General features: G+C 36.2%; 2 protein-coding genes across 3 annotated transcripts in view; one reads left to right on the forward strand and one right to left on the reverse strand.

Moving 5' to 3' along the window:
* Positions 1–6692: 6692 nt before the first annotated feature.
* The window catches only part of LOC134747124 (transcription factor Adf-1-like), a 35233-nt gene continuing 21687 nt past the window's right edge, over positions 6693–20238 (reverse strand). The window contains exons 1-3 of one of the 2 annotated variants that reach the window (XM_063681703.1): positions 10251–10385; positions 7693–7828; positions 6694–7615 (exon numbers count right to left, since the gene is read on the reverse strand). In XM_063681703.1, coding sequence (XP_063537773.1) covers positions 7110–7615; positions 7693–7828; positions 10251–10370 — 762 coding nt within the window. In that variant the 5' untranslated portion in view covers positions 10371–10385 and the 3' untranslated portion in view covers positions 6694–7109. Of the gene's footprint in view, positions 7616–7692; positions 7829–10250; positions 10386–20238 lie in introns of those variants that run through there. The other variant, XM_063681704.1, reaches the window with a different exon arrangement.
* LOC134747127 (uncharacterized) lies at positions 12080–14426 on the forward strand. The gene is made up of 3 exons (XM_063681708.1): positions 12080–12129; positions 12853–12988; positions 13809–14426. The coding sequence occupies exons 2-3, from the start codon at positions 12856–12858 to the stop codon at positions 14225–14227; spliced, it is 552 nt and encodes a 183-aa protein (XP_063537778.1). The 5' UTR covers positions 12080–12129; positions 12853–12855; the 3' UTR covers positions 14228–14426.

Here is a 20238-nt window from a genome sequence, read left to right on the forward strand (position 1 = left end):
TCGGATCCAGACTATACAAGCATTACTGCTGCAGTATTGCAGTATTGTGTGTTCGTCATTACTGCCGACTACATTGCTGCCGCAAATATCAAAAATCGGGACAGCAACATCGATTTTGACAGTGAAGTCTGAATCCGAACGGTACCTTTATTCGCATCGTTTCTACAGATGACTCACCTCCAATCTGTCACGTAGGAGCCCATTTGCGAAACACAAATTACCGTGGCAGCCCTAAGCTCCGGAAATATAGGAACTGCGCGCTTATTTCTACCGCGTACAGAGTGTTTGCTGTAGGATACCGCCAAGTGTGGCTGTAGAACTTTAACAAAATCCGGTTAAGTCTAACAAGCCCAAGCACAAAACAGTAATCGTTTGTCCTTATCCGTTAATTTGACATTTGTATTTGTTAGAAAGGGACAAAATTTAACAAAAGTTTGCTAAGTTTTATGAAACCGTGGGGCTATGTCTCAAGTTGTATGGGAATTTTAATTTAAAATTCTGACCATTTCCAATACCCCCCTGGAAACTACTTAAGCGCTAAAAATGGATGCCGTTGTACATGATGTCGCGACAAGCTCCATTGAGGTCCTTATAAACATATTTACAAATAAATAACATATTAAAGTATACAACGAAAATTATTGTTCAAGTGAGCTTCATGTAAATTTTGACGGAAAGTCGATGCGAGCCGATTTATGTTTTAAAAGGTCCTGCTGTTACCGTTAAGAAACTCGCTTACTAAAATATATGGGCCCATGTTTTCATTACTTATTATAATTTTATGAACTCTCAAAATTAGAAGATAATATACTTACGTACGTTTCGCGCTGCTTTTGTCATTAACCCGCTCGCTTGACTGCGATCTGTGTGTTAGATTTAACTTAAGTTAAGTTTAGTCTTATACTGGTTTAAATGAGATGTACTCAGCAAGCGATGATAATACATAATAGCCCTGCGCACGTTTCGCCCGTTTTCTACCGACGTCTCCATAAAGGTCCTTTTAGCATATAAATGACGGAGGTTTTCACGCCGACGCAACCGAAAAAGGAATCGGCGCTGTATTAACACAGTTGCTTCGTAAATGACTCGTAAGAGTCCGCAGCCAGGTCGGTCAAATCTCTCAGTCTATGCCTGTAATTAGTTTATATAGTTCCAGCTTATAAAACAAGCTGTATTTTTTAACTATGCTATCTGAAGCTACATAATCTAATTACAGGCATATATCTGATATACCTTATCCTATTGTAAGTACAAAGTTTCAGAGCAAGCTAGATGTTTTAAAACGAGAGCATAACTACGTTTGTATGGAGAACCGAGCTTGGTGCGGACTCTAATAATGATTATTTTTAATTCGTAGCAAATTAATGTTGATACACTTTTGATGAGGTTTAAATTGCCCTCATTCGCAATTTGAAGCACGGATTGTGTCCGTGGAGAAGTCTCATTTAAATATAACAATTAAGTTATTCAAAGGCATATCGTAGAAATATTTTTCGTTTGCCGGTGTACTTTCTAAAATAAATTAGGCGTTTGATAAATTTTACTTAATTATAGTTAAAAAATTACGAGTCTGGCAAACAGTTGCAAATAAAGACTCACGTTAAGTTAAATCTCAAATCAAAACCTATTAATATTCAGTTATATTCCCTCAGGTGACAACCAAAACTCACTAATTACCACCACAAGTTCATAGCCATAGTGAACCATATTAGTACTAACATAAGGTTGATTTTTGTTTAATTATTTCTTAGTAATTAGTAAGCTTTGGTTGTCACCTGACGATTTAACAATATATCAATGTGCGTCGTGTCCCAATAAAAATAACTCGTATTTATTATTATATAAGGTAGTAAAAATAGCACGACCAACTCATTTTTACACGACTGCCCAAAAAAGAGTGTAATGTTTTTGCTTGTTTATCTCACTGAATTAACAATTAAAGTTTAAAATAACTATTAGACTTTTTTGTTAAAATTACCCAAGAAACGGCAAGGTTTTTAAATTACTTTTCCATAGGTCGACTGTACCATAAAAACATAGAATTCAATCCTGTAAAATAATCTCCTCAAACGTTCTGCTGACTCGTGTGGTAGGCTAACGCAGCGTCTTACGTAAGCGAACAACTCGCGAACGCGTTCGCTACGAAATCGCCCACTTAGGACACTTCTATAAGTACCAAAGGATTGAGGAGACCCTTTACACCTCTAAGGATAATTTTATGATAATTTTTTTATTATATATATTTTATCCCTGACACCTAGACACTTTTACATCTCTAAACAAGTTTAGCACTTGTCTGTTGTTTGTATATTTTTTATTATTATTATTTTTGTGTAATTTGACATTTAGACGGGATACATCTCTAACAAAATATCTAATATTTTATTCATTCCATATTTGTAATTGTTTTTTGTAATTTTTTGTTAATTTTATTGTTTGTAAAAATTGACATGTAAAAGTGCCCCTGTGGCCTATTTTCTGAATAAATGTTTGATGTTTGATTCACCCCGCGCCGCATCGCTTTGTTGTTCGCCTACGTAGTACGATGCGTAAGTAAGCGCGGAAAACTTATTTTTGGCAAGATAAAACCATTTCAGTCGCCAGTACACACTTCTTACGTACGGATATGCTGTAATTCAGTCCTTATTACCATAGCATAGAGTCCACGTAAATTAAAGCGGCGTTGACAGTTCTCAAGGGCAGGACATCTTTGAAGGTCGACTTATCGACTTTTCAACTCCCCCACATTATATAGCTCTAACGAAGTATTTGAACATGAACGATATTATGTAGAAACTAAGGTCGCTTTTGTAAAAGCTAGAGTGTAATAACTTACGAGCTTGTGTAGATATACGGATTTAGATACCTAGCTAGACGCTTAATAATTTCTGACAAAGCCAGGTATCTTGTTACCAGAGTTGATATTGTCATTGCCAAGCGAAGGTATTATCTCAGCATAACTAATATCATAGAGGAACTTATACTAGAGCGGCGGTACTGTCATAGTAAATTTTGTAACCACAGTAAATTCACTGCCATCTATCGACACACTTTAAAACTAAAAATGAAGATTTATAAAAATACTATAAAATGTATTTAAATGTGGATAAATGTTTTTTTTTTATTTGCATTAATTTTTTTTATGATTTTGACCCATGTTCTTTCACTGATATGCGTAAAAATAGTTAAATAACAAACGAAACCGTCAACGCCATCTATACGACAGTAGGCCAAAGCTAGTAGCGCCCTCTGATCGAGAGTCAAATTTTCTTGATTTTCGAGGCACGTTTTTTCCTTAGACTGTATCCATCTATTACGGAGTTATATCTATCTTTGCTAATATAAAATTGTAGTTGTAACCCCTTCTTTCGATTTTGTGTATGTTCGCAATTTTTTTTTTTCGCTTTTATTATTAACTATTATATTATTACCTATTTAAAGAGATCCCAAGAAAAATCTGACGAAAGAGCATAGATATGGGTAATAAAGGTTGAACACGCCAAAATTGGGGCACTTTCTTATGTTATGTAGCGAAAAAGTTACAGATATCGCAATTTTATGCACGAAAAGTGAAATAAATCATTCGATTGATTTTATATCAATATCATAATTTTCAAGTTTGAATACGCCTCCAATAGTAATTTACGTCTGACAATTACCTATGTCCGTAAAATGAAGTATTTTCCCCGCGTTACGCCCGGATTATGAAAAAGTTCCCTCATTTATAAAACGAATTGAATGATTGTTAAATTTTCATTGACATTTGTTATCTTAAAAAATCTAAGCGCTGTCAGTTGGAAATTAGGAGATAAAATGAATGATTTGAACTCCAAAAATAATAAAAAATTAGTAATAGGCAATGGAGATATAACTGCGTCATTCATACACTTCAGTTATTATTTAGAGACCTTCGCTGCGTCTTACGTAAGCGAAAAACTCGCGAACGCGACGCGAAGCGCCGCGGCTCGGCGCGGCGGCCCACCGCATTCGCGTTCGCAACGAGATCGCCCATGTAGGACACTTCTATAGGTAGGTATTGACCTGTAATTTATATTACCAATAAAGTATGAGTATGAGTATCAAAGGATTGATTCACTCCGCGCCGCATCGCGTTCGCGTCTTGTTCGCCGTTCGCTTAGTACGTACCTATAGTACGCTGCGTTTGGTGTAAATAATTCACATATTAATTGTAGGTATGTATGTACACTTCCTATGCTGCGTCTTCCGGGCCGTGGTTGCCACTTTTTACTCCAACGCCCATCAGTTGTGCGAGCAATGTGCCCCCTACAAGATGGATCGACGATTTGGTCGAAATCGCAGGGACACGTTGGATGAGATCAGCACGTGTGACGTGACCGGCCGCTGCAGAGATCATTGAGGGAGGGTTTGGCCAGCAGAGTTCGTATTTCGGCTGATGTACCCTTTTAGTAATAAACTGATTATTTTTGTCAGGTGCGATATAGACTGCTAAATCATTATTTTTATGTTTCCTGTGTTGATTTAGTATTCTTCCTGGTTTTAAAAAGATTCTTGATGAATACAGATGCAAAACTTCGGTAAAAAAATTTGCAGAATAGATTTTTAGTATTTTAAGAGAAAATATACAAAGCCAAACAACACAAATAAATGTCAAGCCATTATAATAACTTAACCATTCAGAGCATCCAGCCAAACATTTCATTGACATTATTTCGTTGGAGAGTTATTAATTTGTAACGGTGACAGATCGCTTGGGCCGAGGCCAAGGGGACAATTCTGGCATAATATATACTATAGATACGAGTAGTCCATCTACAAGCAAAATAAAATACGCGCTCGCAAAATACAAGTATCGAGTAACGATAAACAAGTCAGGGTGTGTACCCCAGACCTGGGTCTAAATAAAAGCCTAATTCTTTCTGGACTCATGTTCAAATCCTTTATTTGTTTCAACTGTATGACAAAGGCCTGTACTGGACGCATGCGACCGACAATTTGCAATTTGCTTTCGTTCATTCCGCGGCCTTAGTAAAATGTAAATCATTATAGGTCTTCCACAAGGAAGACGCATCTTAATATCCTTGATTAATAAGAACAAACCACAAACCTTATATTGAACAAGAGAAGAAATTCTGTGAAAGATGTTTTCATTATGTGTTCTGGATTCTCAAACTAAATTCGTAGTAAGTACATACTTATTGATTGTGTCGCGAAAAGCTAGCCTATTTACGAAGTGTTCGCTGACAGTTTACTGTCATTGCCCTTATACTCTGTTTCCGGTCAAAGGCTGTATGGCAAGTGTTTCTATTGTTACACGCGCCATTTCGGTTTTGGATTTGGCACAGGCTCTGATGTAGAATCTGAAATGTTTATGAATTTATTACGAATGTTTGTTGCCGTAATAAATATTTGTTTTTATCCTAGCCATATTTTCCTATACATATAGATCAGTTTTCGATAAAAAAATCACTTTATAAATTTCCTTATCTGCTTCTCTATCGCTCTTATATATTCGAAGATATTCAATTCAATTCAATCTTTATTTGCAACCAAGTAGATACAGTTTACACAAATACACATGCAACTTAATGCTAGGTAGGTACATACATAACTACTAGGACCCGGTAAGGGCTTAGCAAAGTATTAGGGTTTTTAAAATATTCCTTATCTAGATTTCTTTGGCTTTCATTCATTCTTTCTTCCAATTGATAGAAGATAGAAATGCAGATAAAGAAATTTCGTTTTCAGATCACCTATTCGAAAAAGGGCTTTTTCTTTCCCGCTAGGAGGGATCAAAGTGGCATATTTATTTCCAGCTAGGCAAGTGGCACTTTTCTTTTCTGGAACAGGATTTTTTTTTCTTTTTTGCGTACAATTTTTTTTAGGTTAAATAATATTTTGGAACATAATAATTTCCTCATAGGTGATGTGAAAAACAGTGTGTCGCATGGTAACAAAATTATTTCCACCTTGAGCGTTAACACTTATTCAAGTATAAAGAAGTAACGCTTCTATTAACGATTCCATTTTAGAATCCTTCGCTTCGTTCAGGATTCAATTTACGCCCTCGTCGTTAATATGACATTTTGCTCCCTTGTGACACAATCTACTATTTTCGCGGTAGAGCCTCTGTTTTAGGCGACCCTACCTCTATATCAGCCAACTTTTCATCATCATCATCATTCAATATAAAAGCCTCTTGTCGGTGCAGCGTGATGAAGTTGTCTCCACATTGGTCGATCTGGAGCCAGCCCTAATAGTGTCCCGGTACGACCATTTGTGCCAACTTTTGTGAAGATAATAAAAGATATTATAGCAAACTAGAACTTTCTCATTATTACAGTTCTTAATGACCGAACAATTATTCCCCAGATAATCGTTATATCTTATGGACCGACTTACAAATAGATTTGTAAGACGTCCGTCCAATTTTATCTAAATAATTAGAATTCCTTCGATAGGAATTTTTCATTTAGTTCTCCGATATTAAGTACTGTTTCTCAGGGATCTCTTATATTTCTACTGTATTGAAATCCTGTTTCTTTAGAAGCCTCCGAACGATTTTATTTATAAAATGTTCTAACTTTATCAAAGGCCAAGTTTTTATTCAGTTTCGAGCTAATTTCCGGACATTCGCTCAAAGTTGACTTTCATTAAAGAAATAATGAGGTATAATATTATTTGGAACTAAAATTTAATTTAATTGGGTTAACTAAATGGGTTATAAATGTGCACTCCCACCCAGTCCAAAAACATGGCAACAATATAATAAACAGTGTTTTGAGAATATTTGTGGCGTTCCGTCAGAGAAGGGTCCTTAAGCTTCATGTGCAAAAATTCCAACAGAAATTCTGATAAAAATGACCTTATTGCACTTGAAACATAAGGACCTTTCTCTAATGAAAAGCCACATTTAAACAAAAATTATTTTTAATAAATCGAAACCATCGCCGTATTTAAAAAAAAAATACCGAAAACCTACGTGTTTTTTTTTTTCGATTTTTATGAAGGCACTGAACTTTTCACTAACTGTGAAATTAACCAAATTTTTGCTATTACATAATTATAGTTAAATAAAACGACACAGATGGATCTATCTGCAAATTGATTATAAACTAAATCCGAAAATTTTAAAAATGAGAATCAAATTCTGATGATTCAAACTTCACGTTCACATCTTGCCTGCTGACTCTTCTCACTTCTCTTATATTTAACCTATTTGTAAGCACTTCTTCTTCAGCCTCGTTTATAATTTTAAAAATGTCTCTTTTGACTCTGATTTGCACATCTGGTGGAAAAGTATTTACGGTTTCTCCTAAATTCGCAAAGAAATTTACCAATGTATTATTTTCTGTACTTTCTTCGTTATTTCTCTCATATTCTGGTACTGCATTTTGTGTGACTTCTACAAATTTGTCTATATTCGTTGATGAAGCACTTTCAGAGTCTTCATCTGCTAGTTCTGTGGGATCCGTTCTTTCTCTATTATCTATTATAGAATCTATAAAGGCGAATATTTTTTCGTACTTTATAGGTTTTATTTTTTTGAAACCTTGTGCTTTTTTTGTTTGACGTAGTTTTCGTGCTTTTCTGTAGTTGTCTCGTAGGCGCTTCCATCTGTCTCTGCACTCTTGAGCTAAAATAATAATATATTATTATGTTGTTATAATGAAAAGGTAGAAGAAAAAAATAGTTAAAAAATAACTTTTTTACCTGTTTGATTTGCTCTCTTAGCAATCTCCTGCCAAGCCGCCTCCCTCTTATGCTGGTCTTCATACTGCTTGTGTTCCGAGTCATACAGCTCACCGTGTTCCTTCACCAGGTTTATAAGTAATTCTTCATCCATAGTCTAAAAAATATAAATTCTAAATGAGGATAAACGCGCAAGACTAAACTCAGATGGCGCTGTGATCTTTAGAAAATTGATCAATGCCCAAACTTTGCTTGTTTAAAAGTCACCGAACCTAGCCGCCGCTACGCCATACAAAAACGAGCATATATACGGTCTCATTTGAAACGGCATTTTGAGACAAAAAATTTGACATGGATCATCAAGTATCGTAAATCTGTGTCTGGTACAAGTTTTTCTTGCTAGAAATTGTGATAGGGTGACTGATATAGTTATTGGCCACTACATAGTAATTGGCCACTCCTAACAAATTTAGAAAGAAACAAGCCAATAGAATTATTATTGTTAAGAGTGGCCAATTACTATGTAGTGGCCAATAACTATATCAGTCACCCTACAAAGAGATTAGAGCTAGTGGAAGTTATGTACAAAACTTCTACTAGCTCTATTTTCTTTTTGTAAAAGTTTTTAGCAACGATAACTAGTACCAGACATATATGTATATATGATACGTCAATGTTCATGCCAAGTTTCATGTAATTCTAGCTTGTCGTTTGAAAATGAGAGCGTAACTTAGAAGTTAAAAGCAGCCGCCAAAAGCAGCTCCCATACAATAGATTGTATGGGAGCTGCTTTTGGTGGCGGTTCGTGTGACTTAAACAAATTTGTATGTTTTGCGAATGTATCTTATGATAATGATTTTTTTTAAACGGAGCGATAGATAATAATAATATCATCATATTCCAAATAGTATAAAATGGATGGCAGAATGTCAACATTTGACATAATTGATTTGGAATTATATAGTGATTTATAACAGCCTGCTACCAATTAATTATATCCAACTAATTTCTCGGTAAATAATAAAGCTACCTCCATCCATAATACACCTAGGTACACAATTTAATACACACACATGTATATCTAATAATTTTAATATTAATGTTATATTAATCCTTTAAAAAACCGGCCAAGTGCGAGTCGGACTCGCGCACGAAAAAAAATCACGTTTGTTGAATGGGAGCCCCACTTAAACATTTTTTTTATTCTGTTTTTAGTATTTGTTGTTAGAGCGGCAACAGAAATAGGTACATCATCTGTGAAAAATTCAACTGTCTAGCTATCACGGTTCATGAGATACAGCCTGGTGACAGACAGACGGACAGCGGAGTCTTAGTAATAGGGTCCCGTTTTTACCATTTGGGTACGGAACTCTAAAAAAATGGAACGTCTATTCGAACACTTCACTCACACATCCAAGAGGGGCTTTAGCTAAGTTTTTTAGCTACATATATAATTTCGTTAGCAATTTTTATACAATCAAGTTTCACTTCTTCACGTAACTAAATCTCGTCGCCGTCTTAAATTGATGTTTGACAAAGCCTTTTTAGGGTTCCGTACCCAAAGGGTAAAAACGGGACCCTATTACTAAAAACAGATGTGGCGTCATTCGACTTTAGGTTTGTAATAATAGTTCATATGTCCTCATTTCTATTATAGTGTGTTTACTAACCACGTAACAACATAAATCATGACATTTAATAAGTTATTATTTTTACACTGACTTTGAAATAGTTATTTTCGATACAAGTGCGGAAAAGAGGAAATTCGAAACGAGTAGCGATAAATTATAACACGACTGCAGGGAGTGTTTTAAATCGAAACGAGTTGCGAATTACCTATTCGCACGTGTATCGAACAACGTTTTACAGTACATATGGCCCTTTAAACTTTCGACATATGCACGAAAAGTGCTATTTACGCACTAGTGCGAGAAAGTAGCACCATATGTACTGTAAAAAAAAATTAAAATATGACGATTCCATGGATTCTAGAACCACGGTAAGCACCCAAAAGTTCCAAGCATAGTCATAATAAGAAGCGGATGAGTGATTACTGATTAAAAATCTATATTATTTCCTAACTTACTATCTACTAGATATAAAATTCAAGTTCATTGTGTAAGAAATTAATTAATTATCATTACTTAATAAAAATAATAATTTTACATTGAATTCAACTAGGCCTGGGCCTTGAATAGGAGTCAAGGGTAAAGGTAGGACTCGTTTTGTTTTGGATAAAAAATCATCAACACAGTTATGGGGATACAAAGTAGAATCAAAACAATGCAACCAGCTCCAAACAATGATGTTGCTGGAAATTGAATTTTATTCAAAATGACATAAAGTTTAAATTTGTAGTGGATATGGATATGCGCGGGCTGTTGCGCCGCCGAGAACACGTGACGCATTTATCACCACGCGCATTATAATATTATACATACAACTAAACAGTGAAATAAAAGACTTTTAAATTGACAACGTACAAGAAACAGATTAAAAATCATTTTAATTAACAATAGATCAATTGACCATACTTTCTTCTAAAAAAATCATGTTTTTGACAGAAACACGGTATTTACCTGCAAAATAACCCCCACCGTTCGTCGCCGCGGCCGGACGCACAGTCGCACACTAACGGATCGAAGTGGAGCGGGGCTCGGCGGGTCGGAGCGGAACGCGCCTGTCTCACCAACGTCCATTGCAAATCCGACTTTACTACAAACTAATAAAGTTGTATTCTGAACGCACACTGTACGTAAAACGCTCGAGCGTTGCCAACATACCACGTTGCCGCTAGTTTATAGTAACCGTGAGTTAATCGAAAAAGGACGTTGAGTTCAAGATTTAGGTGTGTTTTTATTTGCTACAGATTTGTTAGTGAATGAAATTAAGTTCATAGTTCATACTCGTCTGGCGGTTCCACGTTGAGGCATACCAAGGCATACGGAGGCAGCTGCGAGGAAAATAAAATAAATACCCGAAAGATTATGGATACGTTAATTTTATCGGTCTATTTTATTGATTGGAGTTGGAGGTTTATACATAGTTTTACCTTAAGCGAGGTTTAGACTAGCAAGAACTTGCATGCAATTTTCATTACATTGCTGTATCTGATAAACATTTTGAATGCAGTTTACCTTAGTAGTCAGCAATATAACGTAAATTGCATGCAAGTTCATGCTAGTCTAAACCTCGCTTTAAGGTGTATTCGGATGATTTCGAGTCGCTTTGGAGTGTCGGATTATTCCGAAAATAGACTGATGATGGAATGATGGGTGATTTTCGGATTCACCAGACGTTCGGAAGTGATTTTGATCTACCTGAATAGGTACACTTTAGGGTACTACTATTTAACCCAGCGACAAGCGAAGGTCTCCGATGTTCTTTTCTACAGGTCGCATTCCTTAATTAATTCACATAAAAAAACGTGAGCAGGTTAAATAGTTACATCGATTTTTATGTGGTTTGGTTTTTTGGGAAATATTCAAAATGGTGGCAAATGGCACAAAGGACTTAAGCGGCGTAAGGGCCCGGTCTATGGCGTTTAAGTCCTTTTTGAGTTGGCTTTGATAATGACTCAATAAAATACATCTGTTTTTTTTATAAAATGTAACATTAGAACAAAACCTTTTTATAATCAAAACACCAATTTACATTTTCAATATTGTTGTGTATAAATATCAAAACCATTATTAGTACGAGGCGTTTTGGCTGTGATATGACGTTATCGTGTGATAGGGATACCTACATTCATGGTAGTAGGTAAGTATATGATACGATTGATACGGGTAGGTACATACAAATTATAGTGATGATATTATTAGTATTGGTACTTATTAGCGAGTGCGTAAATTAGTTTTCACAAACCTAGGTATTATGCAACTTTGTCCCCTTTCCCTATTTTGTATTGCATCCACATTGCATCAATATCGTGGCGTGGCTACTCGCGTATTCTGTTGTCAAATGAATTAAATACATTAATTATTAACATTGAAACATTCATCCACTCCACCTTCCTCATAGTTAATTAAATTAAATGTTAAATACGGTCCGTTTTCATGTAATCCACACTGTAAAAGATTCTTAATCTACTTATATTGAAAGTCCATTCTCCAATAACGCCCAATCCTTGAGACCTGGGCCTACCGCGAACACCGAAGTTCGTAAATTGCGGGCATCTTTCTCTGTCACTCTAATTACACCTTAGTTGGAGTAAAAGAGAAAGATGCCCGCAAGTTACGAACTTCGGTATTCGCGGTAGGCCCTCGAAGTAAACAAACATAAATCTTATTGCAGTTGACGTCGTCCTTATCGCATTAATATAAGGTCGGTTTCCGAATATTCCCGACTAAAGCCGAGCGATTCGTTTTGTCCGACTCGCCGCGTCTCGCTTCCTTTGAATCGTTAGTATTCGGTCGAATTCCGCGGTGGAAACACTATTCTTTAGCACTTTAGCAGGTAATCACTTGAAATTATGTTTAAAACACGCTTTCGATTTGAAAATTAGTTTTAGATCTTATTATAGCTTTTTAGTCTTATGTTGTTGGTTATTTGTTAGTCATAATTGTAATTTTCGCATAGGATTAGATGGTCTCGCAATACCGAATCATTTCGATGCTGCGCGTTCCGTAGTGCGATTCAAACTTCAAAGAAACGAGGCTTACTTTATTGACTGTCCGCGACAGTAGCGTTGTATTTTTCACACTGCTCCTGTGTGAGCGAGACAGTCGAGCGTTAGTAGTAGATCGCAGTGGATCTTATTGTTTGCTGTTTGCAGTAACGTTTACTAATATCAGTACAGTGCAGCAGTGTAATTAATAAATAACGGTTGGAAAAATACGTGCCTACCCTAAATCCGCCTTTAGTACATAACTTCGCCTCAACTTGCATTAAATCATAATTCCGCTATAAATTGTATTATGGTACTCAATGGGCGTATTCAAAATTTAGAATTTCAATCGGTGGCGAAGATAGGTTGTTTTAAATAGGTTTTTTTTTTACTTTAGGTACTTATTCTATTTTAGTGTGAATTCAATGGATATATTGGTAAAATTATTATTTTAATATTTTGCTTGGGTGAAGTTGGGTATCAACGACGAAGTTAGGGTTTCCTGTTTATAATGAATTGCAACATTGATAACGAGGTTGGTATTAAACGTGTCTATTATCTATCTGTTCTAGACCATGGATGAAGAAACGCTTATAAACCTGGTAAAAGAACACGGGGAGTTATACGACCCGGCGCACAGACAGTACCAGGACCAACACAGGAGGGAGCAAGCTTGGAAGAAGATCTCGAACAAAATGAAGATGCAAGGTAAGTACATTTTAAGGCCACCCCACACTAGCGTCTTTTGAGCGTCGGCGTCTAGTTAGCGCTATGGAAAATGGCGTCGCTGCGCAGTTGCGTCAGGCGTGGCTCACTCCGCGATTTCGTCGCGTCGCTACAAGTACATGCGGCCCACACCAATTTTGGTGTCTAGCCATAGTAGTTGCCGCGCACCGCTACGGAACGGATGCCTGTTCGCGCTTGCGCCATCTAGCGATCATAGTTTTATTCTAACTTTATTTTATATAATTTAAGTTACAGAATTATGGCCCGCCAAGTGCAAGCAGTATTATTTTACATATATGTCTTAGGTATCAAAAAGATCTGATGTAAAGGAAATGGGGTTCAATTCAGGCATGAATTGGCTCACGCTAAAGCTATGTATATAATTAAATTATATGACAGGGATACGAGGTGGGGCCATCCGCTTGGAGAGTGGTTTGTGGTTTTCCTGTTTCTTGTTTACACGCGTAGTCAATTTCACCAGTACGCTGACCAGGCAACATAGGATTATGGTGGTTCGGCTTATCATATCTGTCCCCAGGTTGCGTAATAGACGTAATAGACATATATATACCATATACCAGTGGTCAGATCGAGTCACTGTAATATACTATGTACCTACGTCCGCATATATACCGGGCGTGTATTCATTTTATTTTTTTGGAAACCCCTATACTGCTAGGTAGTTAATTTGCTCTAACCTAAGCTACTAAATTTACAGTCTGAGCGTACGAGGGAGAAAATTTCAACCCATTATATTCGGTGCAATTGGGGAATCCTCAGTAAATACATTTCTTATTTTCAGCTCATGAATGCAAAGAAAGGTGGAAAAAACTGCGTGAAAATTACAGAAAAGCAATTAAACTACGTCAAACACAGAAAGCCAAAGGCATCAAAAAATTTAAACCCATCAAACACGGACACATATTGACGTTCATAGATGACCAAAAAGAAATGGAATATGAAGAAGTCGATACTCACAAAGCCGGGCATTCTAGGAAAACAGAAATATATGCTCTAGAACCAAATCCAATAGATCCACTGGTATTAGAAAGGACCTACGAAATAGTCCCTAGACCTGACACAGTGGTAACTTTCTTCACTAATTTAGGAGAGACGGTAAAAACGTTTCCAAAAGACGTCCAAGTACGTGTGAAAAGAGATATATTTAAAATTATCAACGAGGCAGAAGAAGAAGTGGTGATGAATAAATTCAAGTGGTGATGAACAGTGATTAGACATTAGACTAGATAAAGTATAGTTGGTCAAACCAAATTGTCAGTAAATAAGAACAAAAAAAACTATACTCATCCTTTTCTTTTGGGTGCTAGTACTAGTTTAAGAGAAAGATAGTATGATTATCTCTGTCTCTGTTTGAAATAAGACAGTTCTTTGACAAACTATATCTATTAATCAAATCTTAAATAAATTATCGATCTTGAAAACAATGGTGTTCTTTTATTTAAATTAAAGCAGCAATTTATCAGTCTTCCACGTGCCTTTACTCTTATTAACTAACTTTTGACAACAAAAACCATTTAATTTCATGGGCGCTATCTTACTAGCGATTTGCGAGCCAGTTGAAAGCGAGGCGAGCGCGCAACGTGTTCGAATACAATATAATTACCGGGTGAGCATTACACTTTGATAAAATAAAATGAATTTAACCTCTTGTCTGTGTATGTTAAATTTGACCACTTCCCGACTAGTCATGCGCAAAATGTGTCACTAAAAAGAAAAGATTGATAATTATGCATCTTTCATACGCTGTGAAGTACTTTACTCTTTTAGTTCACTAGTTCAGTTTAGTTCAGTAGCTCAAAAGATCCATCTATATAAATCCGAACTGAACTAGTGAATGAAAGAGTGACATCAAGTGAACTTCATTTGAATCTTTCATTTGCAAACTACTCATTTCTATTCCCGACTTCCATTGAAGCTGAAAATTTGCATACATATGTAAGTCGGGTTACAATGCAATATTATGATACCAACGAGCTGATCTGATGATGGAGACAGGAGGTGGCCATAGGAACTCTGTAATAAAACAACTAAACCGGATTATGTTTGGGATTTTTAGAATGGTCTCAATGAGTATTAAAGTAGTTGCCTGTGGAGAAAAACGTACAATCAGAAAGCTTATACCAATAATTTTGCCAAAAAAATTTAAAAAAATTTTTTTGCTCTATTTATACAGTACAAACGAGGTTTGAACCCACGATTAAAGTTACACATATGAAAGTTTAATAGGACTGTGTTCAAAACGCGAAAATTGTAAATGTTAACTTTAAAACAAATTAAAATAATCCTATTGTATTGTATTCCTCGAAATATTTTTCTCGATCAGTTTCGTCGAAAGCTAATGTTTTGGGCATGCAAATCAGAGCCTTGGCGGAATATTTATGATCCGAGTTTTACTAAACGTTAATTGTTTTTTTGTTTCCGAGTTTCAAATTCATAAAATCAAAAGGGATCTTAACTGTCTTTCGCGTTTCAGCTGTGTCAGGGACAAATTGTATGCCTTCTACCAAAGATTTATAACTCCGTATAAGATGGATACTTTCTAAGAAAAAAACGTGTCTCGGGAGATCAAGAAAATGTAATTCTCAAACAGATGGCGCTACCACGTTTTACCACCTTTGTCCTATTCTCGATTAGATGGCGTTGACGGTTTCGTTTGTTATTTAAAAAAATTAACGCATATCAGTGAAAGAACATGGGTCAAAATCATATAAAAATAATAAATGCAATCATTTATCCATACATAAATACATTTTATGATATTTTTAACCATCTTTATTTTTAGTTTTAATCGTGTTTCGATAGATGCCAGTGAATTTACTGTGGCTACAAAATTTACTATGACAGTACTCTTGTTTCCTATATATCCTCTTTGCTTTTAGGATTTCTACAAAATTGTATAATTATTTTCTTGTTGTTAGTCGTTATTCATTCTTGGGGAGTCAAGGTCGTACCCTCATTAGAAAAGTTGATACTCACATATCACGTTCTGTAATTTTTTTTCGAATAGGTACCTAGTACCTACTTACTACGTTGATCAAATTTAATCACATTCAACATCGAAAAAAATCTTTTAATAATTTAATTATAGTAATTTCGTGACGTTTTCTAAAATTGTTACTAGCGTAGTGTTTTAATAATGTCAGACTATCCTAATTTTTTCGTAATTTTTCGTTAGATTTTAAAACAAAAAATAATGTAACCCTAAAAAAAATTCTTGTATTTCTTGCTAGAGGTTGAATTCCAATCCATAACTACACGCTACACGCTATGAAACGTAGCTACCCGTAGCGTAGCTACAATACAAACAAAGATACACGCACCACCATTTGTTATATAAGTTAAGAGGGTACTCCACTGGATACATACAAAAGTATACAATTTGCGTCTGAACAAACGAAGCTGTCTCAGCCGAGTCACGCCATTTTTCAGGCCGCCACAAGTCATTTGTTTTCACGAAATGATCGGGGGAATGAAATGAATTTTGAATCTTAAACGGGTAAAGGGTACCGGAAGTCATTTGAGAAGGTTACAGCGAAAATGTATTTTAATCCGTTTGATATTTTGACAAATGGTGTTCCTTATGATTGGAGCTTTATGGTTTAAATAGAAGGAGGCCAGTTGGAACTTACATTTTAATATCAAAATGATGAAATTTTGTTATCATTCGCGAGTGTATTTCGCTCATACTCGTATTGGCGCAAGCAGAATTAAAATTCCATCATTTTGACATCAAAATGTTAATTCATTAATTTTTTTGAAAGCGTCTGTCGTCGGCAAGTTCGGCAACGTATACTATGCAGTCTTTCTGAAAGCCCCGCCGGCCGCCAGTCGGCGATACCGGACGGTGGCTCAAACTATGGCGCCACTGTGACAGTACCTATGCGTTGACGAGGACTAGAATATTTAATTTTAATATACAAAAGTGCTGAATTATTTCAGCTCCCAGGACTCCGAGAGACGGTAATGTGCATGTTAGGTTAGGCTGAAACATTAACACTTATATTGTATTTTCATGTCCCTGCATGTTTTCCTCATAATATTGTCTCCCTTCTTAAAATATGTGTTGGTTCATCACTTTTCTATCGCAAAGTGCGAATTGCTCTTATTCTCTTAATATTTTAATTATTGTTAAATAATTTTAAAATCTTATTTATTAATAGCTTAAGTCAAAATGTCCTCATCATCATCATCATCATGTCAGCCGATAGACGTCCACTGCTGGACATAGGCCTCCCCCAAGGCTCGCCACTCCGACCGATCCTATGCCGCTCGCATCCACCGAATTCCCGCGACCTTCACCAGGTCGTCGCTCCATCTCGTTGGAGGCCTACCAGCCTGCAGCAGTTCGTCTTCCGGTACGTCAAAATGTCCTACTGTACCTATATTGTATGTCCTAAGATATAAGCTATAATAGCTGGTATAAGCTGTGGTTACCTATAGGGTGGGCCAGTGAAAAATTCTCTTTTCGTATCGACGTCTTTCGTTAAAATGCATTTATCATTGGCCCACCCTATATAATTGGACAAATATCTAACCTCAGTGTTATGTACGTTATAGATTAGTTTTTCATGATGTATTGTCTGTTGGTGATCCCAAATAAATAAAATAAATAAAACACATGGCATACACAACTTTGGGAACAAATCAAATTATTCATACACTGCATTATTATTACACTGGAGGGCTTCGTTACTTTTTCTTTAATATATGACATCTATTTCCGTTTACATACCTACTTATATAAGCTTGAGTGATTGTGCAAATTCAAATTGAGCTCCTTTTTGTTGTAGATTAAATTACTGCCAGTGAGATCGAAATCAATTTCATAAGAAGCGATATGTTATTACATTTACGATAGGTAAAATGGTAAAGTCTTAGTCCATAACGTTTTTCATCATAACTTTAATAAGACATATTATCGAGACATCATGAAATGAACTTTCAAATGTATGTCTTCAAATTTTTCTGAGTTACAAATGACATGTATATATTATGTGACGTTCTCAATCAAAAGGTACTACATTGTCGCTTGCCATAAGGATGCTCTAACAGGTTATTTGTAGGTAATTGTATTCGCAATAAAATTACCATTATTTTGATATATAACTCAAGCGTCAGACAGATGGGGTGCAATTATCGATTTAAACTCACCTGTTTAAACACGGCAACCTCATAATAGGGACCGGAAAAACATAGGCAACCTAATTTATTCATGTTGTAAAAGTTGTATACTTTCCATTGGAATTTGGAACTTATTTCGTTCGTCAGACAAATCGGTTAAATTTGAAGAATTTTTTTTTTTTTAAATTTATTAAAAACAGCCTTGACTATATTTCTTTAGGCAACCCTATTTATTTATGTTCAGGAACATATTTTCTTTCATAAAATATAAGTTTCATCTTACAGACGTATCGGTGAAGGTCGACCATATATAACGTATCTTAGACTTTAGACTAATAGGATTAATTCACCCCGCTCTCCGCGCCGCGCCGCGCCGCGCCGCGCCGCTTCGCGTTCGCGTGTTGTTCGCCTACGTAGTACGCTGCGTTATACTCATCAATTTTATAACCTTTGTGATTATAGTGTTTAATATAGCTCTTTACTATTAAACGTTGGACTATTGATGTTTAAATATGTCCATAAATCGTAATGGATATCAATTTCTGACTATCGAAATTCGAAACAATAAGTTTATAGGAAACAAAAGGATCCCTTGCCGCTGTCTTAGAAAAAAAATTGTGTGCAACGGTACATAATTAGGTCTTAAAATTCTCGGGCCCGTCTTTACAAAACTCAACTTAGTTTCGTTTCGTAACTTTGGCCCTTGAATTTTAAGAACCCTTATCAAGTCATTTTAAAACGACTTACCAGAATTGAATTACCAGAAGTTAAAAACTAAAACAAACACGTACACATAAAACTAAAGAAAAACACTAAAACTAACTAGAAAATACACATTATCTATACTAAACATAAACCCCATTCCGACCCCCACCCTGTCCAAACGTGCCAAATATACTTGCGGCATTGCCGCGCTGGATAGCAAGCGATATTTGTTGGACCAAGTAGGAGCCTGAACGGGGGTCGCAACCTCTATCACGTAAACGCCGCCCCAAGTTTCTTACCAACTTCTTCGCTTCCAAACACCACGGCCCAGCCGTCACCACCGCGACCGGAACAAAGTCGTACGCCGGTTCCAGATTGGCGTATTTGGAGTGCTTTAGGCTCGCGGCATTTTCAGCGGCCGCGCCTGCTAGCCTTACTGGCGGGAGCTAGGTGAGTAGGTGCAAATGTACTCACGCACGTAGCGTCCCACAGTAGGCAGCGGCCTTTGGCCCACGGATTACCAGAACATTAAAGTAACATTTATCTATATTTGTATCTTATCTTGGTATAAGATTTTGTTATTAATTAATTTAAATAAGCACAGAAAATACATCGAGTAGAAGTTTGTATGTGTTTTTTTTTACTTGCTGTACTTTCTTTGTATTACAATTTCTATCTTCGTGTCTTAATAGGTACTGGCACGTTGGAATCCTTTGAGACGCGATCCCGCCCACGATCAAAGGGTATATTTAATTAATGAAAACAATAACCAACCCTTTCCAATTGGGGTACGTAGCCATCAAATTTGATTTTAGAACTCCAGTGATCCGGTGCTCCTTCCTGTTTGTTTTTACAACTCGGAATTAGAAAATTGGTCCTTTTTCCGGGAATGCGTGAACTTGTGAATTTTGTTTTGCGGATCCTGTTATAATCGACACCCTGTTTGTTAATTACTGAGAGCTGGCTTGATGAATATGTAATCAAAAACAATGGAAACGGGTCGCATTGAATCAGTAGAAATTTCCTAATAAGGTTAGCTATTTTCACAGCTGCTTAGTGTTATTGGATTAGTACGTGTTGTAATCATTTTGTTACGTGTTTTAGTTTTAAAAACCGTATCTAAACGTAAGGAGACAACGTTAGTATCCAATAAATATATCGTTGTCTAAGTACGTATCCACAACACAAGCCTTAGGTGTGTAGTCAATTTGTGTCGTCGCTTCGCTTTGCGTTTGCGAGTTGATCGCTTAGAAGTGCGAGTCGGACTCGTGCACGAAAGGTTCCGTACCATTACGCAAAAAAAGGCAAAAAAATCACGTTTTTTGTATGGGAGACCCACTTAAATATTTATTTTATTCTGTTTTTAGTATTTGTTGCTATAGCGG

Source organism: Cydia strobilella, chromosome 14 (genome assembly GCF_947568885.1).
Source record: "Cydia strobilella chromosome 14, ilCydStro3.1, whole genome shotgun sequence".
Taxonomy (NCBI): Eukaryota; Metazoa; Arthropoda; class Insecta; order Lepidoptera; family Tortricidae; genus Cydia; species Cydia strobilella.